Raw genomic sequence first — 19,151 nt, 5'->3', positions numbered from 1 at the left:
GGGGGGGGGGGGGGACGGACGACCGAGCGGGAGCATCGCATCGGCCCCCGAGAACTGTTCAGTGATCTCAGCGCCGCGTCCAGATCTGTTCGAAGTGGGGCTCCAGGGCCCCAGACAGGAAACTTAATTGAATTAAAGCTCAAACTTGTGAGCGGGAAGGAAAGAGAAGAAAAAATAAAAATAAAAAGCTAAATTTCCTCGTGAACCCTTTGAAGGGAGCCGAACGCGGCGACAGGAGGGAACCTTTTGAGTCACTGAACGCTCTCTGGGCGGCTTCAGACGCGCCATGCTCCCCATATGCTAACACGTTTTACTTTTGAACCAGATGTTGTGTTTCTGTTCTGCATCTGTAAAGCAACAACTCCAGATGTCACTGAATTGTTTGTGTGTCAGCACTGATGGATAAAGGTCGAGAGAAGGGAGAGTCGATGGCGGAAAGCGGCGAAGTGTTTCTCCTGTCGGTTGTCCAGAATGCTTAGAATGATCCTACAGTTTACATCAGATCGCTGTTTGATATAATATATATATTTCTTTTCGTTCAGATGGGGAGGATTTCTGGTTTTGTTGTCGTTTTGAGGGGGAATTACTGGGATAAAAGCCCACATTGCCTCTGCTCATCCGGCCTTTCAGGAGGGACAGGACTGGACGGTCACGGGCAATGTGCTGGATTTCCTTTGATTTATTTATTTTACTGTTGCTTTTATTTATTGATAGAATTCTTGTGCCGTCCTTTGGTTTGGGATTGGAAACTAAACAAGGTGGATTCAGCACTGAAGGAGAGACTGAATGAGAAAGTACATGAAATAACTGTAGTGTAAATCTATCAGTGTCTTATTATATTGATGAACATCATGAAATATATGTATATTGGAAAAAAAAAGAAGAAGAAAAAAAAACAATATCTATGACAACCTGTACTTTTTTGTGTGTGTGTTTCATGTGCTTTGTGGGTGTGCAGCAATGAGAAACTGTCATTTTGACTGCAGTCCTGGGACCTGTGTGAAGACGCATAAATTTATTACTAAAACAGACTTTTTTTTTTTTTTGTTCTTGAATTGACCCTATGATATGTAAGTGTGCCAAAAATACATGGAGACCTGGAGCCATAAATCGCACGTTTCTGCATTCGTCCAGAGTCTTTGTTTACGGTGTGTCACCATCGCACAACACTTTACGTGAACACGCTCAGCTCCTCAAAGGAACTATGGAGAATCGCGAAGTGCGCACGACATTGTAAAATAATGATTGATGATATTTAAAGGCTAATAAGACAACATTTAAATTATTTACTGGCTGTAATGGAAACCTAAGTAATGAAGCTGATATTAAAAGTTATATGGTCCTATTTACCAGTAACATTGGTTCAGAAGGCCTGGGCGATATTTTGTTGTTTTTTGTCCTGCAGTCAAACGATTTGGGAGACATTTCCAGGCATTTTCTTCCTTTATCCAAACAGAACAAGTTGCAGTCTGGTCAGTATTCTCCATCATAAAATGTCTTCCTGTAAACGATGCGACTCTTGGGGTATCAGACGTACTTTTAACAAAAGCGACATTCATGACAATATATAGGTTTTCTCTTAAAAGATTACAAATTTAGTTATCTTTTCCATACATTTCCTTTACCTGCTTCTCCTTTCACTGTCACTGTGTGAGAGGCAGGGGACACACTGGACAGGTCGCATGTCCATCACAGGGACACATTTAGTTATATTTCCACCCTTTATAAAAAGATTTAAAGCATATGTACAGACTGGTTCTGTCCCCACTAACCCTGCTAACCTGGCCAAGAACTGTTTGGGTCTATTTTATAGTCTAAAACTACATGTACTAATCCGAGGTGTTTAACTAAGACTTTATCTTTTAATTTAGTCACTCTTCTTCTGTCTTTCCCATAAAGAATTTTTAAGGGACTCCTGGTGGGAAGCTGGGATTGAACCAGCAACTGCACCACCCTTAAACCGCAGCCACCCACTTTTACATTCATTATTAAAATACTGGTTTGAATGATTTAATTCGAAAGTTATTGGAGGAAAGAATGTCCATCTAAATGACACCTCAGGCTCTCGGGGCGTGTTTTGCTCTTGGGAGGAAGTGAAGTCAGATAAATAAGTAGCATCGTAAATTTCACTTCCGGAAACTTTTATTGTGAAATGCGTGTAGCAGCTGAGCATTTCCTGCGTCCATTTCCCCCTCCTCTTCCTCGTTAAATATCTTTTTTCATTCGTTTAAAATATATTCATATAGTCAGTGTAGTTGTGTGTGCTAACAGGCGCGTCACATACAAGTTAATTATTAGTAATTATTAGCCGGATTGTGTCTGTGGAGAAGAAATGTCAACACGCTAGCATTCATTCTTCACAGCTTTTTATCTTCATTGGTCCAAAAACAAACACCTAAAACAACGAAGCTGGAACGAATTAAATTAGTCGAAACCAGGAGTGTGTTGTTACTGCTTGGATTCATTTTGTACAATTTAAACGACGCGCGAGAGAAGCAAAAACAGTAATAATGTGTAGAAACTACAGGCACTAGCGGCTTCTCCAAGGTGTAGTTTTAGGTTTCCACCACTAGGTGTCACCATCACATTTAACTCTTGGGTTTGTAAATCCTCTGACATGAAACTGCTGTTTAAATCTCCCCGCCTGCTATTATTTTTAATCCTCGTCTGTTAGTACAATCTACATTACAGAGGAATAAAAAGACTTTTAGCTTAAGTACATCTGCAGCTGTAATTCCATGACTTTCACCACAGTTTCCCAGCAGATTTGTCAAACCAGTCATCCTAATAAGAGACAGGCTGAAGATTTTTGCAGTGATTCATCATTGTTTCTGTCAAAAGGGATTAGCTGAAGAAAAAAAGATAAAAAAGTGTGCCTTGGACTTTTCCCACAGAGCCTAATGTGTCTTTTGAGCAGCTGCCATGAAAAAAAAAATGAGGCAAGGCTTAATAATGAAAACTTAGTTTCAGGCATCATTAATGTAAACCCAGTCAGATCTGACTTACTGGGCGCCATTAACACATTCTGAGTTCACTACATGATGACTGTTTTCTCATGGAGTGATAAGCTCCAACACCTCCTGTATATCGGACTGAGGCCCATGGAGGATCCCGTCATGTTTCACCAGATCGGTCGAACCTCTCTGTGCTGCCGTTTCTATTTTGCGCAGGAGAGCAAATTAAAGAGGACGCATAATTACAGAGGACGGACACGCAGTCGTCTTTAACCCTGTCGGCAGACGGCACGTTTGAAAACTGGTCAATAGGGATCATCGTCGGAGAAGCAGGGAGAAAGAGGTGTGGGGCGGCGGGAGTCGTGACCCTAAGAAAACCGTCCATTTCGCCTTGTTGCTCTGTCTCTCTGTCTGATCGTTTTAGGCTTGTTTTCCTCTCACCCAGCTCCTCCCTTACCCATGCCTTCGCTCGTGCGACTCCCCCGCTGCCATTCCTTTCGGCTCTTTCGAAGGAATGCGCCTCCGGCCTGAAGGGTTCTTCAGGAGTTATTGCCGAAAACACCCCCCCTTAAACTGTTTGGCTTCGATCGCTGCTGGGCGTAGAGGTCACTCCTCCTCTCACCCATAATAGCAGCCTCCGAGGAGTTGCGTGCGCTCACATGCCGTTCACTCCTGCGCACCATTAGCATTCCTGGTCCTTCTGACTCCCATCACAACTTGGGGTTTTACACAAACCACACGTCTCATTGATCCCGATGAGCGCCGAAGCTGCAACACGCAGACATCCATGTCTCTGTGGGTGAGAGTAGCAGCCTCGCTCTTTGATCAGGCTGTTTGACATCTAGAAAAGTGTCCGATTCTGTTTTATTAGCCCTTCAACAGGCCTCAGTAATGTAGGCCAGAGGGTTGGCTCGCCACCAAGCTCTAACGGAGAAAGAATCACCTCCCCACACACCCCCTAACATCACACTGACTGTTATTCTTGTCTTGGTGGACTGTGGGGGCAGACAGACACTTTGAGCCAAAGGAGATCATCTGTTGTCTTTTTTGGATAATTTATGTCTCCCTGATGGGAAAGTTCTGGGCTGTATGGGCTTTTTATTATTTTTTTTTTTTTTCAACATGGCTGCTGGTAACGATTTTGAGGAGGAAAAGCACACATTCTTTTTGATGTAAATAAAAAAAGGTGTCACCTTTCGGTCTGTTGTGGAACACGCCAACCCACGGCCACCTGCCCCCCCCGCAGACCTTCATCTGAAGCCTTCAACAACCTGTGGAGGGAGAAGAAACATCTGCAGTGAAGACATTCAAAGTTCTAGAAGAGCCCTTGTTGTTTCCTCGGTATCCCCTCCATTTACTGAAACCAGGTTGATTCTAAAGCGAACATCTGGCTCTAATTAAAACCTCCCTCCCTCTCTGCTCCACGTCATCCCCCCCTCCAACCCCTGTATGTCTCCCCACTGTTGTGATTGTTGCCTGTGTCTTTTCTGGAATGCCACCCCTTCCCCTCCTTGTCCTCTCTCTCTCTCCCTCCCTTTCTCTCTTTCCTCCCACCCCCTAACAGCCTCCTCCTCCCCTCATCTCTCGCCTCCCGAGTCCCGTCGCCCCTCTCTGCTTTGCTTCACCGTGTCACGATGCATCCGGGCAGCACCTGGGGGCTCCTCTTCTCCCTGTCCCTGGCGCTGGGAGGGACGAAGGCTCAGCAGACCAACTACACCAGGTGAGGTTCAGGCCAGAACCACCCCCCTTCCCCTCTCCCCTGGTGTCTGATTTTGATTTCTGTGAGGGTGAATGACTCCGTGGTGGCTCAGCTGCAGATGTCAATACTTTCGGCTTTTCCTAGATCAGAGAAACTTGGCTCCGGCTCTGGAAAGTTTGCTCGCAATCAGGAGCCATCTGAATTTGCTGGGGGGGTGGGTGGCCCTGCTGTCTTCAGTTCTGCTCAGGGAGAAACCACTGTGCTCACTTTCGATTGCCTAAGATGTTGTTTTCAGTCCTCCAGTTCGAGATGTTTCTGCCCGTGTCTGTCTCTGAGTGTGTGTGGGTGTGTGTCTTGTCTGTCATCAAACACTTGACACATTTTAATGAAACTTGCAGCAGAATGTAACCCCGGGATATACAGCTTCAGTAGGTCAGCTTTCGGAGTCAGACCGATTCAAGGTGGAGGCCACAACCAACTCAAAGTAAAGGAACACAAAAATATTTATAAGTCAATCAGTTTTACTGATACAGGAGTAAAATATTGGTGTGGTAATAGCCGAGGCCAATCCCCAACACATATTCTGAGTCCTAACAGAGAGTGCGAGATGCTCATTGATAATTTAGAATTGACCTATGTGGAGTCAACTCTGTCTGTCTGTTAGCAAAATATCTCATGAGCCACTGGATGGATTTCACTGAAACGTTCAGGAAATAATCATTAGATATACCTCTGCAAGTGATTGACTCTTAGAGCTATCCTCATTCAAGATGGCCGCCACGGCCAACACACCTTAGAGCACACCAAACTGGCTGCAAGTCAGTCAGTTTTACAGATACGGAGCTAAAACTTGGCGTGGTGGTAGCTGAGAGTCATCCCCAGCACATACTCTGAGTGTGACTTCTTGTGAAAATGCAGGAGTTTGTGCCGAGCCTTCGTTTGTCTCAGTCTGTCATTTGTCAGCGTGAGATGATCTAAGTTTAAAACTTGAGCATTAAAAGGCGTAGGGTGATGTGCATTCTGTGAAGGGATGCCGAGCCTTTAATATGAGTGAGTAATAAAGAAAGGGAATCTTTATCGCTCCTCGTGGTTCCCAGATTGTTAAATGATTTCATCATAGCAGACATTTTTCTGGTTGAGTTTGACCTCCCTGTATTCCTGCTGGCAATCTGCCTCTGACTGTCTGTCCGTGTCTGGACCGCATCAGATTCAGCACGTTGTCATTAATCAGTCCGATGGTAAACAGATTTTTTTTTTTTAATGTCTCAGTCTGCTTTGTTTAAACAAATCTCAAGAAGCACTCCATTTTTGCCCCCCTACACCCGCCCATTTATTTTACTGCCCACATTTGTTTGTCGTGGCATCGTGCCAGTAAGTTTAGGAAATGTTCCACGGTTTGCAGGAATTTTAACCTTTCCAGTTCATTTCTTCACACGGTGGGTTAAAGAGCAAGAAGTCGTATCAGTCTGGTACTTTCTACTTGTACTGCGGTACAAGTTACGGGGCGGCAGTGGCTCAGGAGGTAGGGGTTTGTCTTGTGATGGGAGGGTTGCTGTTTCGAACCCCCGCTCTGGCTTTCTCAGCCATTGTGTCTTTGGGCAAGACACTTCACCAGCCTTGCCTACTGGTGGTGGTCAGAGGGCTCGGTGGCGCTGGTGTGATGGCAGCCTCACTTCTGTCAGCCTGCCCCAGGGCAGCTGTGGCTACAATGTAGCTTACCGCCATCAGTGTGAGGATGAATGGGTGAATGATTGTAGTGTAAAGCGCTTTTGGGTCCTTGGACTAGATAAAGCACTATATAAGTGCAAGCCATTTACCATTTACCATCTATTGTGCTAGAAATTTACCATCTATTGTGCTAGAAATTTGATGTGGTAGTGGCTAAGAGTCCCAAACTCTGAGCCCTAACACAATGAGCTAGATATTTGCTTACAACTATTGGAGTCAACCCTGCCTGTCTGTTAGCAAAATATTTTATGAACTACTGGACGGATTTTAATGAAACTCTCAGAAAGTAATAATTTGAAGCACATGTACAACTGATTAACTTTTGGAGTCAACCCGATTCAAAATGGCCACCACAGCTCATTGACCTTAGAAAATACAAGTGTGGTTCTAACTCAGTGAATTTTACAGATATTGACCTCAAATTTGATGAGGTGGTAGCTGAGAGTCACCCACAACACATACTCCGAGTGCTGACAGATTGTGTGAGAGCTTGTGGTCTTTCTTGTTTGCTCAAAAGGCCATTTTCAAGATTTGAACAAAAAAGCCTATAATTCCTTCATTTCTTAACACAAGCTGCTTTTTGTTTTTGAGCTCTGGCATGAAAGGCAGCGGGTGATATACAAACAACTAGAACTGCTAGACTTTTGATGACAAAATAGAACTATCAACTGCAAGAAAAACACAAAATCAAAGCATTTCCTAAATGAAATGTTTTATCATTTTTATCTAATCATTCATACTTTGCCTAGAAAAACAATATATAAAGCTAGAAGCACTCAGAGAGTGCAAACCTCCTCCAAGGCCACAGCATGATTAGTGGGATCCAGATCATAATCTGGATCAGCACCAACATTTAATCTCTTGTTTTTTGGAACAACTCCCAACATTTCCTGAAGATTTCCTCCAAATCTGTTCTTTATCTTTTACCTGATCTTTGCTGACAGACAGAAAACAAAAGGGTCACATGTAGGAGAAGAGACAAGTTTTAACAAAGGGGTTACCTGTGACCTTGACCTTTGACCCCATGAACCTTGAAATCATGAGGTGTCCAGCTGTGCAATTTGACACTCCTACATTACACTGCTGCAGAGTTAGAGCACAGGGTCAGTTGTGATGTTGACCTTTGACCCCATGACCTTGAAATCAATCGTGATCACAAGAGGTGTCCAACAGTGCAGTTTAACTGTCCTCCGTTACATGGTTGCATAGTTAGAGCACAAGGTCATCCGAGACCCTGACCTTTGACCCCGTCACCTTGAAATCAACAGTGTTCACCCTTGACCCACGAGGTGTGGAGTTTAACATTCCTGTTATCCAGTTAGAGCACGGGCTGATCTGTGACCTTGACCTTTGACCTTGACTAATCACCGGATCACCATCAACATCTAATCTCTTGTTCCTTGGAGCATGTTTGATGTTTCCTGAACATTTCCTGAAAATTCATTCATAACTTTTTGAGTGATCTTGCACAGACAGACAGACAGACAGACAGACAGACAGACAGACAGGCAGGCCCACCTTGGCGGCGGTAATAACAGCTCTTTTTAATAATACTAATACCTTCCTAATAAAGGACGTTTAACTGAGAGGGAATGAAGAGGAGGACTATGCTGTCTTCTTCTTCTCAGGCCTGTGTTCCACTGTGGAGGAGATCAGGTCGCAGAATCAGGTTTTGTTGGCAGCGAGGGCTTCCCCAGCTTCTACAGACCCAACAGTAAATGCACCTGGCGCATTACGGTAACACACACACACACACACACACACACACACACACACACACACTCCACTGCACCACATCTGCTCCCCCCCCCAGGCTCTAACTAACAGGCGGTGTGTGTCCGGTCTGCAGGTCCCTGAGGGGAACGTGGTCACGCTCTCCTTCCGCATCTTCGACCTGGAGGCCGACTCTCAGTGCCGCTATGACTACCTGGACGTCTACAACGGCCACTCCAGCTCGGCGCAGAAGCTGGGTCGCTTTTGCGGCACCTTCCGCCCCGGCAGCCTCATCTCCACCTCAAACACCATGATGCTGGAGATGGTGACCGATGCAGAGACTCAGTCGAGAGGCTTCGTGGCCTTTTTCAGCGGAGCGAAACCTTATGCCAGTGGTGCGTGCTCGCCTTGGTATTTTAATTATGTTCCTTCCAAGTTGCGCAACACCCCTCTTTATTATCATTACAGAAAAACATTTTTTTTAAAATTCAGATAAAAAATGATAATTTTGAACTCATTAGGCATTTATTAGGTGCTTAATGACTGAATTACAGGAAGCTGCAACAGTATTAAGTATTACCTCCTTCAAGTTCAGTGGGTGCCACTTGTGTACAATAATCTGTGAGTATTGTGTACAATGGTCAGGGAATTTAACTGGGCTATTCCAGAACACTATCCTGTTTGTCCTTGCTTCAGCGGTGTGTTTAGGGTCATTGTCCTGCTGGAAGGTCAGTCTTTTTCGTGCTGTTTTTTGCACGTCCATGGTACATCCTGGATGATTCCTCAGGAAATAGGAGTAGGTGTTTAGCAACAAATCGCCGCAGGTAAAATGCGTTTGATCGTAAAGTTTGAGGCCGTTAGTGAAAGCAGACAGCTGTTTGTTAATGCCAGGGAGGAAAGACATCAGTAACGGCAAAGAATATTTGCAAGAGGGAATACGCCATGCTTTCTATTCGCAAAGTTTCCGATGCCGTTTGGACAGATGAGACCAAAATGGAGATAGTTGGCCATAATGCAGTTTCACACATTTAAACCACAAATGGCTTAAGCCAATCAAAATCTTGCGTTGGGACCTCAAGAGAGCTGTGCATAAACAAATGCCTGCAAACCTTATTGAGCGGAAGCAACGGTGTAAAAAGGAGTGGGCCAAAATGTCTCCACAATAGATGTAACAGACCTATAAAATCAGAAGAAGATGGTTACCTAAACCTATTGATACTAATGTTGGTTCCGCAAAGTAGTAGGTTTGATTAGATTTGGTTTATTAAAAAAAAAAAAAAAANATATATATATATATATATATATATATATATATATATATATATATATATATATATATATATATGACAGTGTAAGACATCTGTTGTTCCTGTTAGGTTTGATTTTTATCATTTCAAGCCCCAACATCTTCAGAATAATAAAAAAAGATGCTTATTAACAATCACGACTTCAAAAGGTTTATTTTTCTGATCTTCTTTGAGTTAATGAAGCCAGTCTTCTGCTGAACCTCACATGTTCTCTGTGCTTAACCATGGTTCTTATTAAGCAGCTCTTAGTGTTTTTCCCAGTTAAACTGTGTGTTTTGCTCTGGAAAACACTCATTTTGGATAACAGGCTCAATAAAGAAGGCCAACTGTTTACTCTGAGGAAAAAAAAGGTACTTCTTGTACAGACAAGTATCATTTTGTTTAGAGTGATACCCAATAAGCCCAGCTCGAGGCTTAACATTTAAAGTGTCATTGAGAAACAGAAAATGTCTTCACTCATCATCAACACTGAGTGGGTTGCTTTAGACCAACAGTTCTGTGGGGGGAAGATGACAAAAACCCAGGGAGAGATCAAGACACCCAACTGGCCGGATAAGAAATACCCCCCAGGAACCAGCTGCTCCTGGCTCATCACTGTGGAACCCGACAGGGTGGGTGACTCACTCATTCACAACGCCTCTGACTTCCAGTGATCTGTGATCGAGGAGAGGCATGTTTCTGTTTCTCTCCGGCTCGCAGGTCATCCAGGTGACGTTTGACAAGTTTGTCCTGGAGGCTGACACCTACTGTCGCTTCGACTACGTGGCCTTCTTCAACGGCGGGGAGCGCGATGACTCCCGCCTGATTGGGAAATACTGTGGCGATCAGGCTCCTCAGTGAGACATTTTAAATCATTCCAAACAGGGGATTCTTTAAGCTCACGCTGGAGTTTTATATATTTATTTTTGTCTTCTGTCCAGACCCATAATTACAACCGGGAACGAGCTGCTGGTCCAGTTTGTGTCCGACCTCAGCGTGACGTCCGATGGATTCCTCGCCTACTACGCCAGCGTCCCCCGTGGGTCCTGGCCTCCGACAGCCGGTTCCAGACCCATCCCCTCAGAGCGAGCAGTCCGACCTGCTGAGCCCCGGCGTCCTGCTCCCACTCGCCCAGCCCCCACCACCACCAAATACGTCCCAACTACCACCGTAAGCACTAAGAGGAGCCGTGTCCCGGGCGTGAATGTGAGGAGGCCCGGTAAGCAAAGGCAGGAGGGTATTTATCAGGAGGTGCCCGTGTGGAATCTAAATGTACTTCTTTCTGTGCTTTTCCCCGTTTCTAGTTGCTCAAAATCCCCTGTGTGCCAAAGCCTGTAAGAGGTCTGGAACCATCAAGACCGCTTTCTGTTCCAGTGAATTTGGTACGTTTTTCTGCCCCTTTAACTTTTCTTCATTTTGTGACGTTACAACCACGAAATTCAAAGCATTTTACAAGGATTTTATGTGACAGACCAATACAAAGTAGTGCATAACCGCATTTCCAGCTGTAGGGTCTTTAGTGTGTCTCTGCCAGCTTTGCTCATCTAGAACTTGAAGTTTTTACCCATTCTTCTTTGTAGGGTCCCTCAAGCTCAGTCGGATTGGATGGAGAATGTCTGTAAACACCAACTTCCAAGCCTTACCAGAGTTTCTCAGTTTGGTTTAGGTCTGGGCATTGACTGGGCCATTCTAGCACATGAATACGCTTTGACCTAACCCACTCCATTGTAGCTCTGGCTGGGTGTTTCGGGTCGTTGTTGTCCTGTTGGACAGTGAACCTCCGCCCCGGACTCCAGGATTCGACTGTATGTAGCTCCATCGATCGTCCCATCAACTCTGAGCAGCTTCCCTGTTCCTGCTAAAGGAAAGCGTCCCCACAGTGCGACCATGTTTCACAGTGGGGAGGATGAGCTCAGGGTGATGTTTAGTGTTAAGGCCAAAAGGTTCAGTTCTGGTCTGATCTGAGAGCAGCTTCTTCCACGTGTTGGCTGTGTTTCCTTCATGGCTCGGGTCAAACTGCAAACAGAACTTCTTCCTGCTGCTCTGACAGAAAGCTCAGATTTGTGGAGTTCAGGACTAATAGTTGTCCTGTGGACAGATTGTCTCTCCTGAGCCTCCAGAGACACCGCGGGGGGCTTCTCGGCTCCTTTTCTGTCCTGAACCTGTCAGTTTCAGTGGACACACGTGTCTTCAGAGGTCTGCAGTTGCGCCAAACTCTTTCCATTTTCATGTGATGGATTAAACAGCGGCTCTGTGAGGTGGTCAGAGTTTGGTGATGTTGTTTTATAACCTAACCCCGCTTTGAAATTCTCAACAGCTTTATCCTCTGACCTGTCTGGTGTGTTCCTTGGTCTTCATGATGCCGCTTGAACTTGAATGCTTCTGTAACAAACCTCTGAGGCCGTCACATAAAATCCTTGTGAAGTCCTTTGAAGTTCCTAGTTGTGAGGCTACAAAAGTTCAACCCTTTCTCAAGACACGATAAGGTAACCGGTCACACGATGTGTGCCGAACTGATTCCATGTTTCTTTTCTGTAGTGATAACTGGGAAGATCTCCTCCATGGCCCCGGGACCCCGAGGCACCCTCAACATTAACGTCTCCCTCATCAAAGCCTACAAGGCGGGCCGGCTGACCATCGCGCAGGTCGGCGAGACCATGTCAGTGAAGCTGGTGTCACAGTGCAAGAAGTGCCCCCTGCTCCGCAGAGGTAGGAGCCGTCTGAACTCATGATAAATCCGATAGATGCCGACACGTCTCTGATAACTGTCACTTCCTTCCCGACAGGCGGAAACTACATCATCATGGGTCAGGTGGACGACGAAGGGCGCGGCACCTTGGAACCTGGAGCATTCACGGCTCTGTACAAAGCCCCACACAACAAATTATTGATGAATATCAGCAGACAGCCTTGTTAACGCTCAGACAGCCGCCCCCAAGCCAGGAAAACATGACAGCAGGAGTTCAGACAATTTAATGTGAGCTGTGGATTTATAAAAAAAGCAAAACATTGCGACACAATTTCACTTTAATTTTATACAAAATTCAAGAAAGACTTCTATTTTATTCCGACACCTGTCAAACCTTTTATTTGTAATGTATATAAATATGAATAAAGGTTTTATATCTCTTTGAAAAGGCCTGGAAGCACACTTCATTCACTGTGAACATCACAGTGTTGAATTTGTCTCCACCTTGTGGATATGAATGGTATTACAAACCAGTAAGACAGTCACGAGCTTTTCCAGATGTTTCTAGAAAACACTAGATGGAAAGTTTCTGAGCCAAACTCACCAGAGATGCTGTGAATCCCACAGAGTTGATCACAGAGAAAGTGTGGCATGGCTTTTATTAAATTATCCTTATTTACTGACTGCTGTAGAGAGTTTTAAACTAGTCCAGCACATACAAAGTGACAGTATCTTTATGTATTAAAGTCGATTTAGATCATTGCTCTTTAAATATAAGTCTAATTAACTTCAAGTGATATTCATATTTCCTTCTCAACTTGATTTACAGTTGAAAAAAAAATATTTTGACTAATTTCCATGATCTAAAGTGGCCCGTACCTTTCTTGTAGCTGACTGAATTAACATCAGATTTGGTGGAAAACACTATAGAAGTCAACGACACAGCTCTACTAAAAACATAAGTAAACAATATGCTTCAAAATCTATCTCTTACATTAATCGAAAACCTTTTATGACTTGGGAAAGCAGTTGCTTGGCAGGAACTTTGCTTTAATTCATGCAAATGTGGGTTTAGTAAAATAAAAACAGGTTATTTCAAAGAAAATAAGATTTCAAAAGTTGCCAGAAGCAAACAGGGCATCTGTAGAAAATGGACTTTAAAAACCACTGGGGAAAAAAAGCACTTTACCTTCATGTTTGAGAAGAGTTAAAGTGATAGTTCAGTTCTTGTTCTGTAGATACCGTAGCTCTTTCAGCGGCCTCAGTTTGTGGGGCGGGGAGTCTAATTTTGACCGGACTGATGAGCTAACGGCTAGTCAGAGCGAGGTCAAGACAAAAGTAGATTGCTGGTGTCTTAAAGGAAAGTTAAAATTTTTTATGGAGGGTCAGGTTAACGTTCTTCTATAAACGTTAATGCCACAGTTTTGAATTACATAAATATTCTATCAGAAATATTATTATTACTTTCTGAGTCACATTATAAACCTGTCTAATTGTTCATAAGATCCTTTAACCATCCAGATATTTACAACTAACCACAGTCTGATTTAAATTAAACAATGCATTTAGCTTATTTGCTCATTTTTCCACACCTGAGACCCTTTGTACTCACATTTTCTCTTTACCACTTTATGAATCTCCACTACCTACTTCAGCAAAGAAAAACTACACTGTCAGTGTTGGGTTAAAACCCAATTTAAAATGAAATTAAAAAGGGCAGTTCCCTGAAAAATAAATAAATAAAAAGATTGTATCGATTGCCACCTTGCATACCCTATTTGGAGTATGTGATGAGGATGACTCTCAGCTACTGCCACATCAAATTTCAGCCTAATATCTGTAAAACCGACAGAGTCATAGCCATTTACGTGTTGCCCAAGATTAAGAGCTGTGGCGCCCATCTTTAAATGGACTAACTCAAAAAGGTAATCAGTTCTAGATGTACATCTATTCATTACTTTCTGAGTACTTACTTTCTGTTTCATCAAAATTTGTCCTGTGGTTCATGAGATATTTTGCTAACAGACACAACACAAACCTACCCACACACAGACAACTATGCAGTTAAGCGCCTTTTATGGGAGCAGGGGATAATAAGTTGGAAAACGACAAATGTTCTAAATCTTAGAACCCATCATTCAGGTTGAGGTGCTGAAAACGAGCTCCTGCTGAAGCAGCTTAAGGGTTCAAATGAAGCCAAACTCACACAGATGCCTCTCTGTGGCCCTAGGTGATCACACCGGACGCACAGTTCGTGTGTTTTGCTCATAATTAAATATTCCTACTGGTGTTCTCTGGGTGAAAGATTTCATCATTTTTTTCCCCGTCTGTCAGTTTAAACCAGCTTCAAAAAGGAGCAGAGTCAGGTCAGTGTCAGTGTAAAACCTAAACTCTAAAATGTCACTTTATTAAAAGAAAGAAAGAAAGAAAGAAAAAAAAAGGCATAAAAAACTTTCCATAAATTGAAAGAGCGTAAAAAGCAAAAACAATTGCAATACATTCGAAACAGTCCATACAAGTGATGAAATACGATTAATGGGAACAAAAGCTTTCAAGCAGAAAATACAAACTAATTCCTGTAAAAAAAAAAAAAAAAAAAACGGAGCTGAGCTACATCCCTCCCGCTTCCCTCCTACACCCAAATGCTGCCCTTGCCCTCTGTCTCCTTGGCCTCCTGCCGGTTGCAGCAGCCCCCCGGACCGGGCCCCCGGTGGCGCGAGGCCGGCAGGTTCTTGTAGACGGCGCGGCTGTAGGGGATGAAGCACAGGCCCAGCTGGAGGTGCCGAGCCAGACGGCAGAAGGCCGCGAGCGCCAGGACCAGCAGGGGGGTAAGCAGCAGGAAGCCCACCACCAGCAGAGCCACGCAGGCCGTGTCGTCCAGCAGGTCCGAGCAGTACACGTTCGAGCCGTAGGGCTGCACCTGGAGAGGACGAGAGGAGGCGGAGGAGTGGGACCGGGAAACCCAACGACACGACAAGAAAAGGTTCTGGGCCAAAATCCACCAGGGGGTTTCAACACGAATTGATTTAAAACAAAAAATACAGCTTCAGCCATTTAGGAATAGAAAAAGTGATTTTGAATCAGTGTGAGACGACTTTTTTACTAAACTCCAGTGATACGAAAGCAAAGCCCTACGGTAGGACATAAATTTGGAGGGAGTCACTAAAATGTCTCAAAACGTTTGCGACAAGTCCATTTGAGTCCTATCCCCTTGCTCTAGTATTGCCGGAATATCTCTCAAAACAGTCTCAGAGTTGTTGCGGCCATCTGGGACCTGTCTCAAACTCATCCCAATTTACTTTTTTTTTTTTTTTTGACAATATGTATGCAAATCCCTCACTGTTTTCAGCTCAAATGGACCCTGAAGTTTGGGCAAACATGTTCACCGTGATTCCAAGGGATTTCCTCATAATTCTGCGTCCCCCAACTGAGTCCCTCAACAATTGCGACCCAGTGAGATCCTCCGTTCGATGAGGGGATTTTTTTTGTGTGTGTCTGAGAGGCATTCAGACGAGAGGAGGAACCATCAGTATGGGATTTTTCATGTTGCTGCACAAAGAAACCAGAGCAGCGTAGTCACAGCTGCTAAACATTAGAATGAAGCTCCAGGAGGATCCATTAAAATCTGGGAAAACGGGGTCAAATCTCTAGGAAAACACCCGCCCCTCGGCTCCGTGTGGAGTGCAGACGGCGTTCCAAGACAGGAGTCTGATCGACGGGCCTCATGTTGTCCCCCTGCCCCCGCAGTACGAGTAACTGCGAACCAAATTGTTGTTACACAAAAAATATTTCTAAAACCCTACCGTGGAGTGGCAGAGGAAGCCAAACACGATCATGACCAGAGCCGGCGTGAGGATGACTCCGAACACGACGCTCGCCAGGCCGCCGTTGATGAGGGCGATGATCAGGTTCTGCGCGGTGACCAGCACAGAGCACGCCCAGCAGTCCAGGGAGCCCCTCAGCTCCAGGGGGGCGTCCGCCACCGCTTCGCCGTTGCCCATGGAGTAAGGCGGTGGCACCATGACCCCGGAGCCTGCCCTGGAGGGGGAGCGGGCTTCAGAGTGGGCGTCGGACGCGCTCTTCTCGAGCGTCGCGCTCTGGGAGAGACTCATTGCGTCTGCGGTCGAACCCTGGAGGAGAACAAGCAGCGTGAGCCCGATTCCAGTCATGAACGGAAACAACAGTCTGACCAAATAGGACTTTGGTGTTAAGGGACATTTAGGGCCATTTTGAGGCAGTTAAGTCTGACAAGACGGATGAGCTAATGGCTAGTCCTAGCATAGCTAAGACTGCTGCCATCTTAAAACAACCCCAGTCTTTAATGTTTCATAACAATTCACGTGGGTGCAATTTTGTAGTCCTGTACTTTGCTGTTAGCTTCACTTTACAAGGTTATTTATATTTGTAATTGCTAACAGCAGCCGGCTGTAGCACTTCCTGTGCCGCCTGAGCCACTTCCCACAGGAATTTTTACAATATTCCTGACAAATAAACAGTGCAACACAAAACTGGCGGGGACGTCAAGGTTTAAATTATAGCATTTGCATGAACCCGCTCTAACATTTTGAATTATGTAGCCATTTTCAGGACAGCAAAATTGGCTTTGGATCTGCTGGAACAAGCTTTTATTAGCTCGTCATTAACAGCTCCAACCTTTAATGTTTCATGGCTGTTGATCTAAATGCTACTTTTTAAACAATTAGGCATATCTGCAACAGGTAAGATATTAACCGCTCATATGACCAAACTCTTCCTTCACGCCGTTAGAAGTTTACGTTTGTGCGTTTCACTTATCCCCAAAATTGTTTATGCGATTTCATGTTTGAGCGTGCCTTTGATGATAAGAATCAGTTCATTTCTGCGTCAGTTTTCCGATGGGCTAAACTCTCCCCCTTTGATTTTCTCCACCCCCCCAACAAACAACGCCTGGAGCTGTCAAAGGTAATGGATTTAACGCAGAAAGTGATGAAATGTGTTCAAAGTCAACAAATTCCCTGCTCTTTAGTGAGGAGGAAATGGGCTCTGCTGACTCCACCCCTCCTTCGAGACTTCAGGATAACCATCACCCAGAACAATGTGCCCCAAAGAAGAAAAACAAAAAATTCTCTCTAATAATCATTGGGGTTGTTTTCGACAAAGGTCCTTTAGGACCTCTTTACGGTCTTTTAGGAACCATGCAGAGATTTTCTTTTGCCTGATAAATTAAAAGTGAGCTGCTGGTGTCCAACGATGTGCGGTCCTGCTTCTTTCAGGTGTTCTTGTAGCTTTAAAGGCGGGAAAACGAGCACACTAATAAAAAAGTCATGCACATGTTAGGAACGAGGACTTTATCTTTCCCCTCCGTGAGCGAGTGGACGTCAGCAAAGTCCACGTTTGCACCTGGCCTTGGCTTATCTCCCCTAAACTCCACCTCGCCCTTCACGCTGCTGTACTCACCCTGGGGTATCCCTCCTGAGCTGCACTCCCTCGCAGTCCAACTGTAGCAGCAGATGAAGGGAAGTTCACGAATTTCCTCCTGATTTATGTCTTCTCTTTAAGTCCAGATCTTAATGGCGTTATCCAAATAGCAGCTTAGTTTGTGGTTTGTGTTGCTTTTTTTTTTTTTTTTTTAAAAAAAGGCCTTTGATCGTCTGTCTGTCTGAAGACACTAACAAAAATTTGCCAAATGCCGCGAGTCTAAACTTGGATGGAGTTGTGCTTCCCCAGTCCGCTCAGCGCTTCCTTCCCTGACATTCTGCTTCCTCGTTGTGGCTCCAGCTCGAGATACGAGTGAGTCGGGCAGCCTGCATCCTGTGTCGCCTCAAACGAGAATGCAGCGAAAGCAGGCTGGGCTGTGTTAAAGGCTCCTGTTAGAGTAGGTGCAGGGGGGCTGCACAGAGGGTGTGTGTGAATGTGTGTGTGTGTGTGGGGGGTGTTCTGATAACCCCTGGAACCAGGAGGAGGGAGGAAGAATGTTTATTTGGATAGATTATGAGAGTCAGGCCTCGCAGGCCAACCTACAGCGCTCTCTCAATGAGCACTTTCTCCTGGCCTCTGTCAGATACCGCTAATCCCGGGTGTGACATTTAACAACTGGGCTGACTGTTGGTTTCGTGTTCACGCCAAAAGAAGAGGAAAAAAAAAAAATCATCTTAACATTAAAGCTATCATCACCTCAGCTGCTCTTCGACAACCCAGAGCTCCGAGCTGAGAAGGTGACAGGCGTGCCAAAGTAAGTTAAGATGTGGAACTGACAGAGGCTCGGCCCCTGACCCCGCCATGAAAAACAGATCTCCACTTTCAGAAAATATAAGGAAATGAGGATGGGGGAGAACGCCGGTTAATTTGGTGGTGGTGGTTGGGGCGGGGGGGGAGGCCATCATGGGACTGATAAGAAACCAGAGGGGCTCAGTTCAAAGGGTGAAACTGTAATTTTAATATGAGCGCTTTTTTTTTTATTTATTACTATCTCACATTGGACATCTTTGTTTATTTTTTTTTTCCACACAGACAGACAAGCATTGAAAAAAAAAAAACCTCCAGAGAGAACGAGAGCACTTTCATAACATACGAGAAGAGACGATGGAAAGAGGCCACAGCATTAAAGGAACTGTTCAGCCATTTTGCGGTGGGTTTCTGCAGGAGAGCCACAAACAGCTGCTGCCTCACCTGCTGCAAAGAGCTCTTTGAATGACCTTCGTTAGAAGAAATGCAGTTTAAGTCCGACAGAGCTGACGAGCTAACGGCTAGTTCAAATGCAGCTGATATCTAAGTGCAACTTAAAACTGGACGTGTTTTCAAACAGCAAAATTGTCCACTCGAACTACCTAGCATTAGTTCTTTAATACAGTTAGCTGCTGACACCAATATCTGCACTCCTATATAACTATAAATATGTATATGTAATTATCTGTGTAATGCGAAGAAACTACTTTGAAATTTAAGAGATTGGAGTTAATTCAAGACGACAAAATTCGCCTTAGCCTTAGCTGAGTTTGGCTCCTTTTCTGACAGAGCCCCACTTCAAAATGGCTGAGCTACACCTTCAAGAATAGTTCAGCCTTTTTGAAGTGTGTGTGTGTGTGTGTGTGTGTGTGTGTGTG

The 19,151-nt window shown here is 44.7% G+C and overlaps 2 protein-coding genes across 2 annotated transcripts; one reads left to right on the top strand and one right to left on the bottom strand.

Annotated features, from left to right (window-relative positions):
• The first annotated feature begins 4,517 nt into the window (after positions 1-4,517).
• On the top strand, positions 4,518-12,517 carry pcolcea (procollagen C-endopeptidase enhancer a). The gene is made up of 9 exons (XM_017412580.3): positions 4,518-4,674; positions 8,010-8,118; positions 8,231-8,489; positions 9,888-10,012; positions 10,101-10,237; positions 10,322-10,599; positions 10,685-10,762; positions 11,919-12,089; positions 12,167-12,517. Exons 1-9 carry the CDS (start codon positions 4,589-4,591, stop codon positions 12,295-12,297), a joined length of 1,374 nt encoding a protein of 457 aa, XP_017268069.1. The 5' UTR covers positions 4,518-4,588; the 3' UTR covers positions 12,298-12,517.
• A 1,919-nt stretch (positions 12,518-14,436) lies between these two features.
• tmem88a (transmembrane protein 88 a) lies at positions 14,437-17,899 on the bottom strand. Its single transcript, XM_017412581.3, has 3 exons — positions 17,506-17,899; positions 15,873-16,199; positions 14,437-14,989 (listed from the first exon to the last, which is right to left on the bottom strand). Exons 2-3 carry the CDS (start codon positions 16,179-16,181, stop codon positions 14,702-14,704), a joined length of 597 nt encoding a protein of 198 aa, XP_017268070.1. The 5' UTR covers positions 16,182-16,199; positions 17,506-17,899; the 3' UTR covers positions 14,437-14,701.
• Between the last annotated feature and the right edge of the window lie 1,252 nt (positions 17,900-19,151).

The sequence above is a fragment of the Kryptolebias marmoratus genome, linkage group LG13 (assembly GCF_001649575.2).
Source record: "Kryptolebias marmoratus isolate JLee-2015 linkage group LG13, ASM164957v2, whole genome shotgun sequence".
NCBI classification, from domain to species: Eukaryota; Metazoa; Chordata; class Actinopteri; order Cyprinodontiformes; family Rivulidae; genus Kryptolebias; species Kryptolebias marmoratus.
This window is presented reverse-complemented; position numbering and strand designations above follow the sequence as displayed.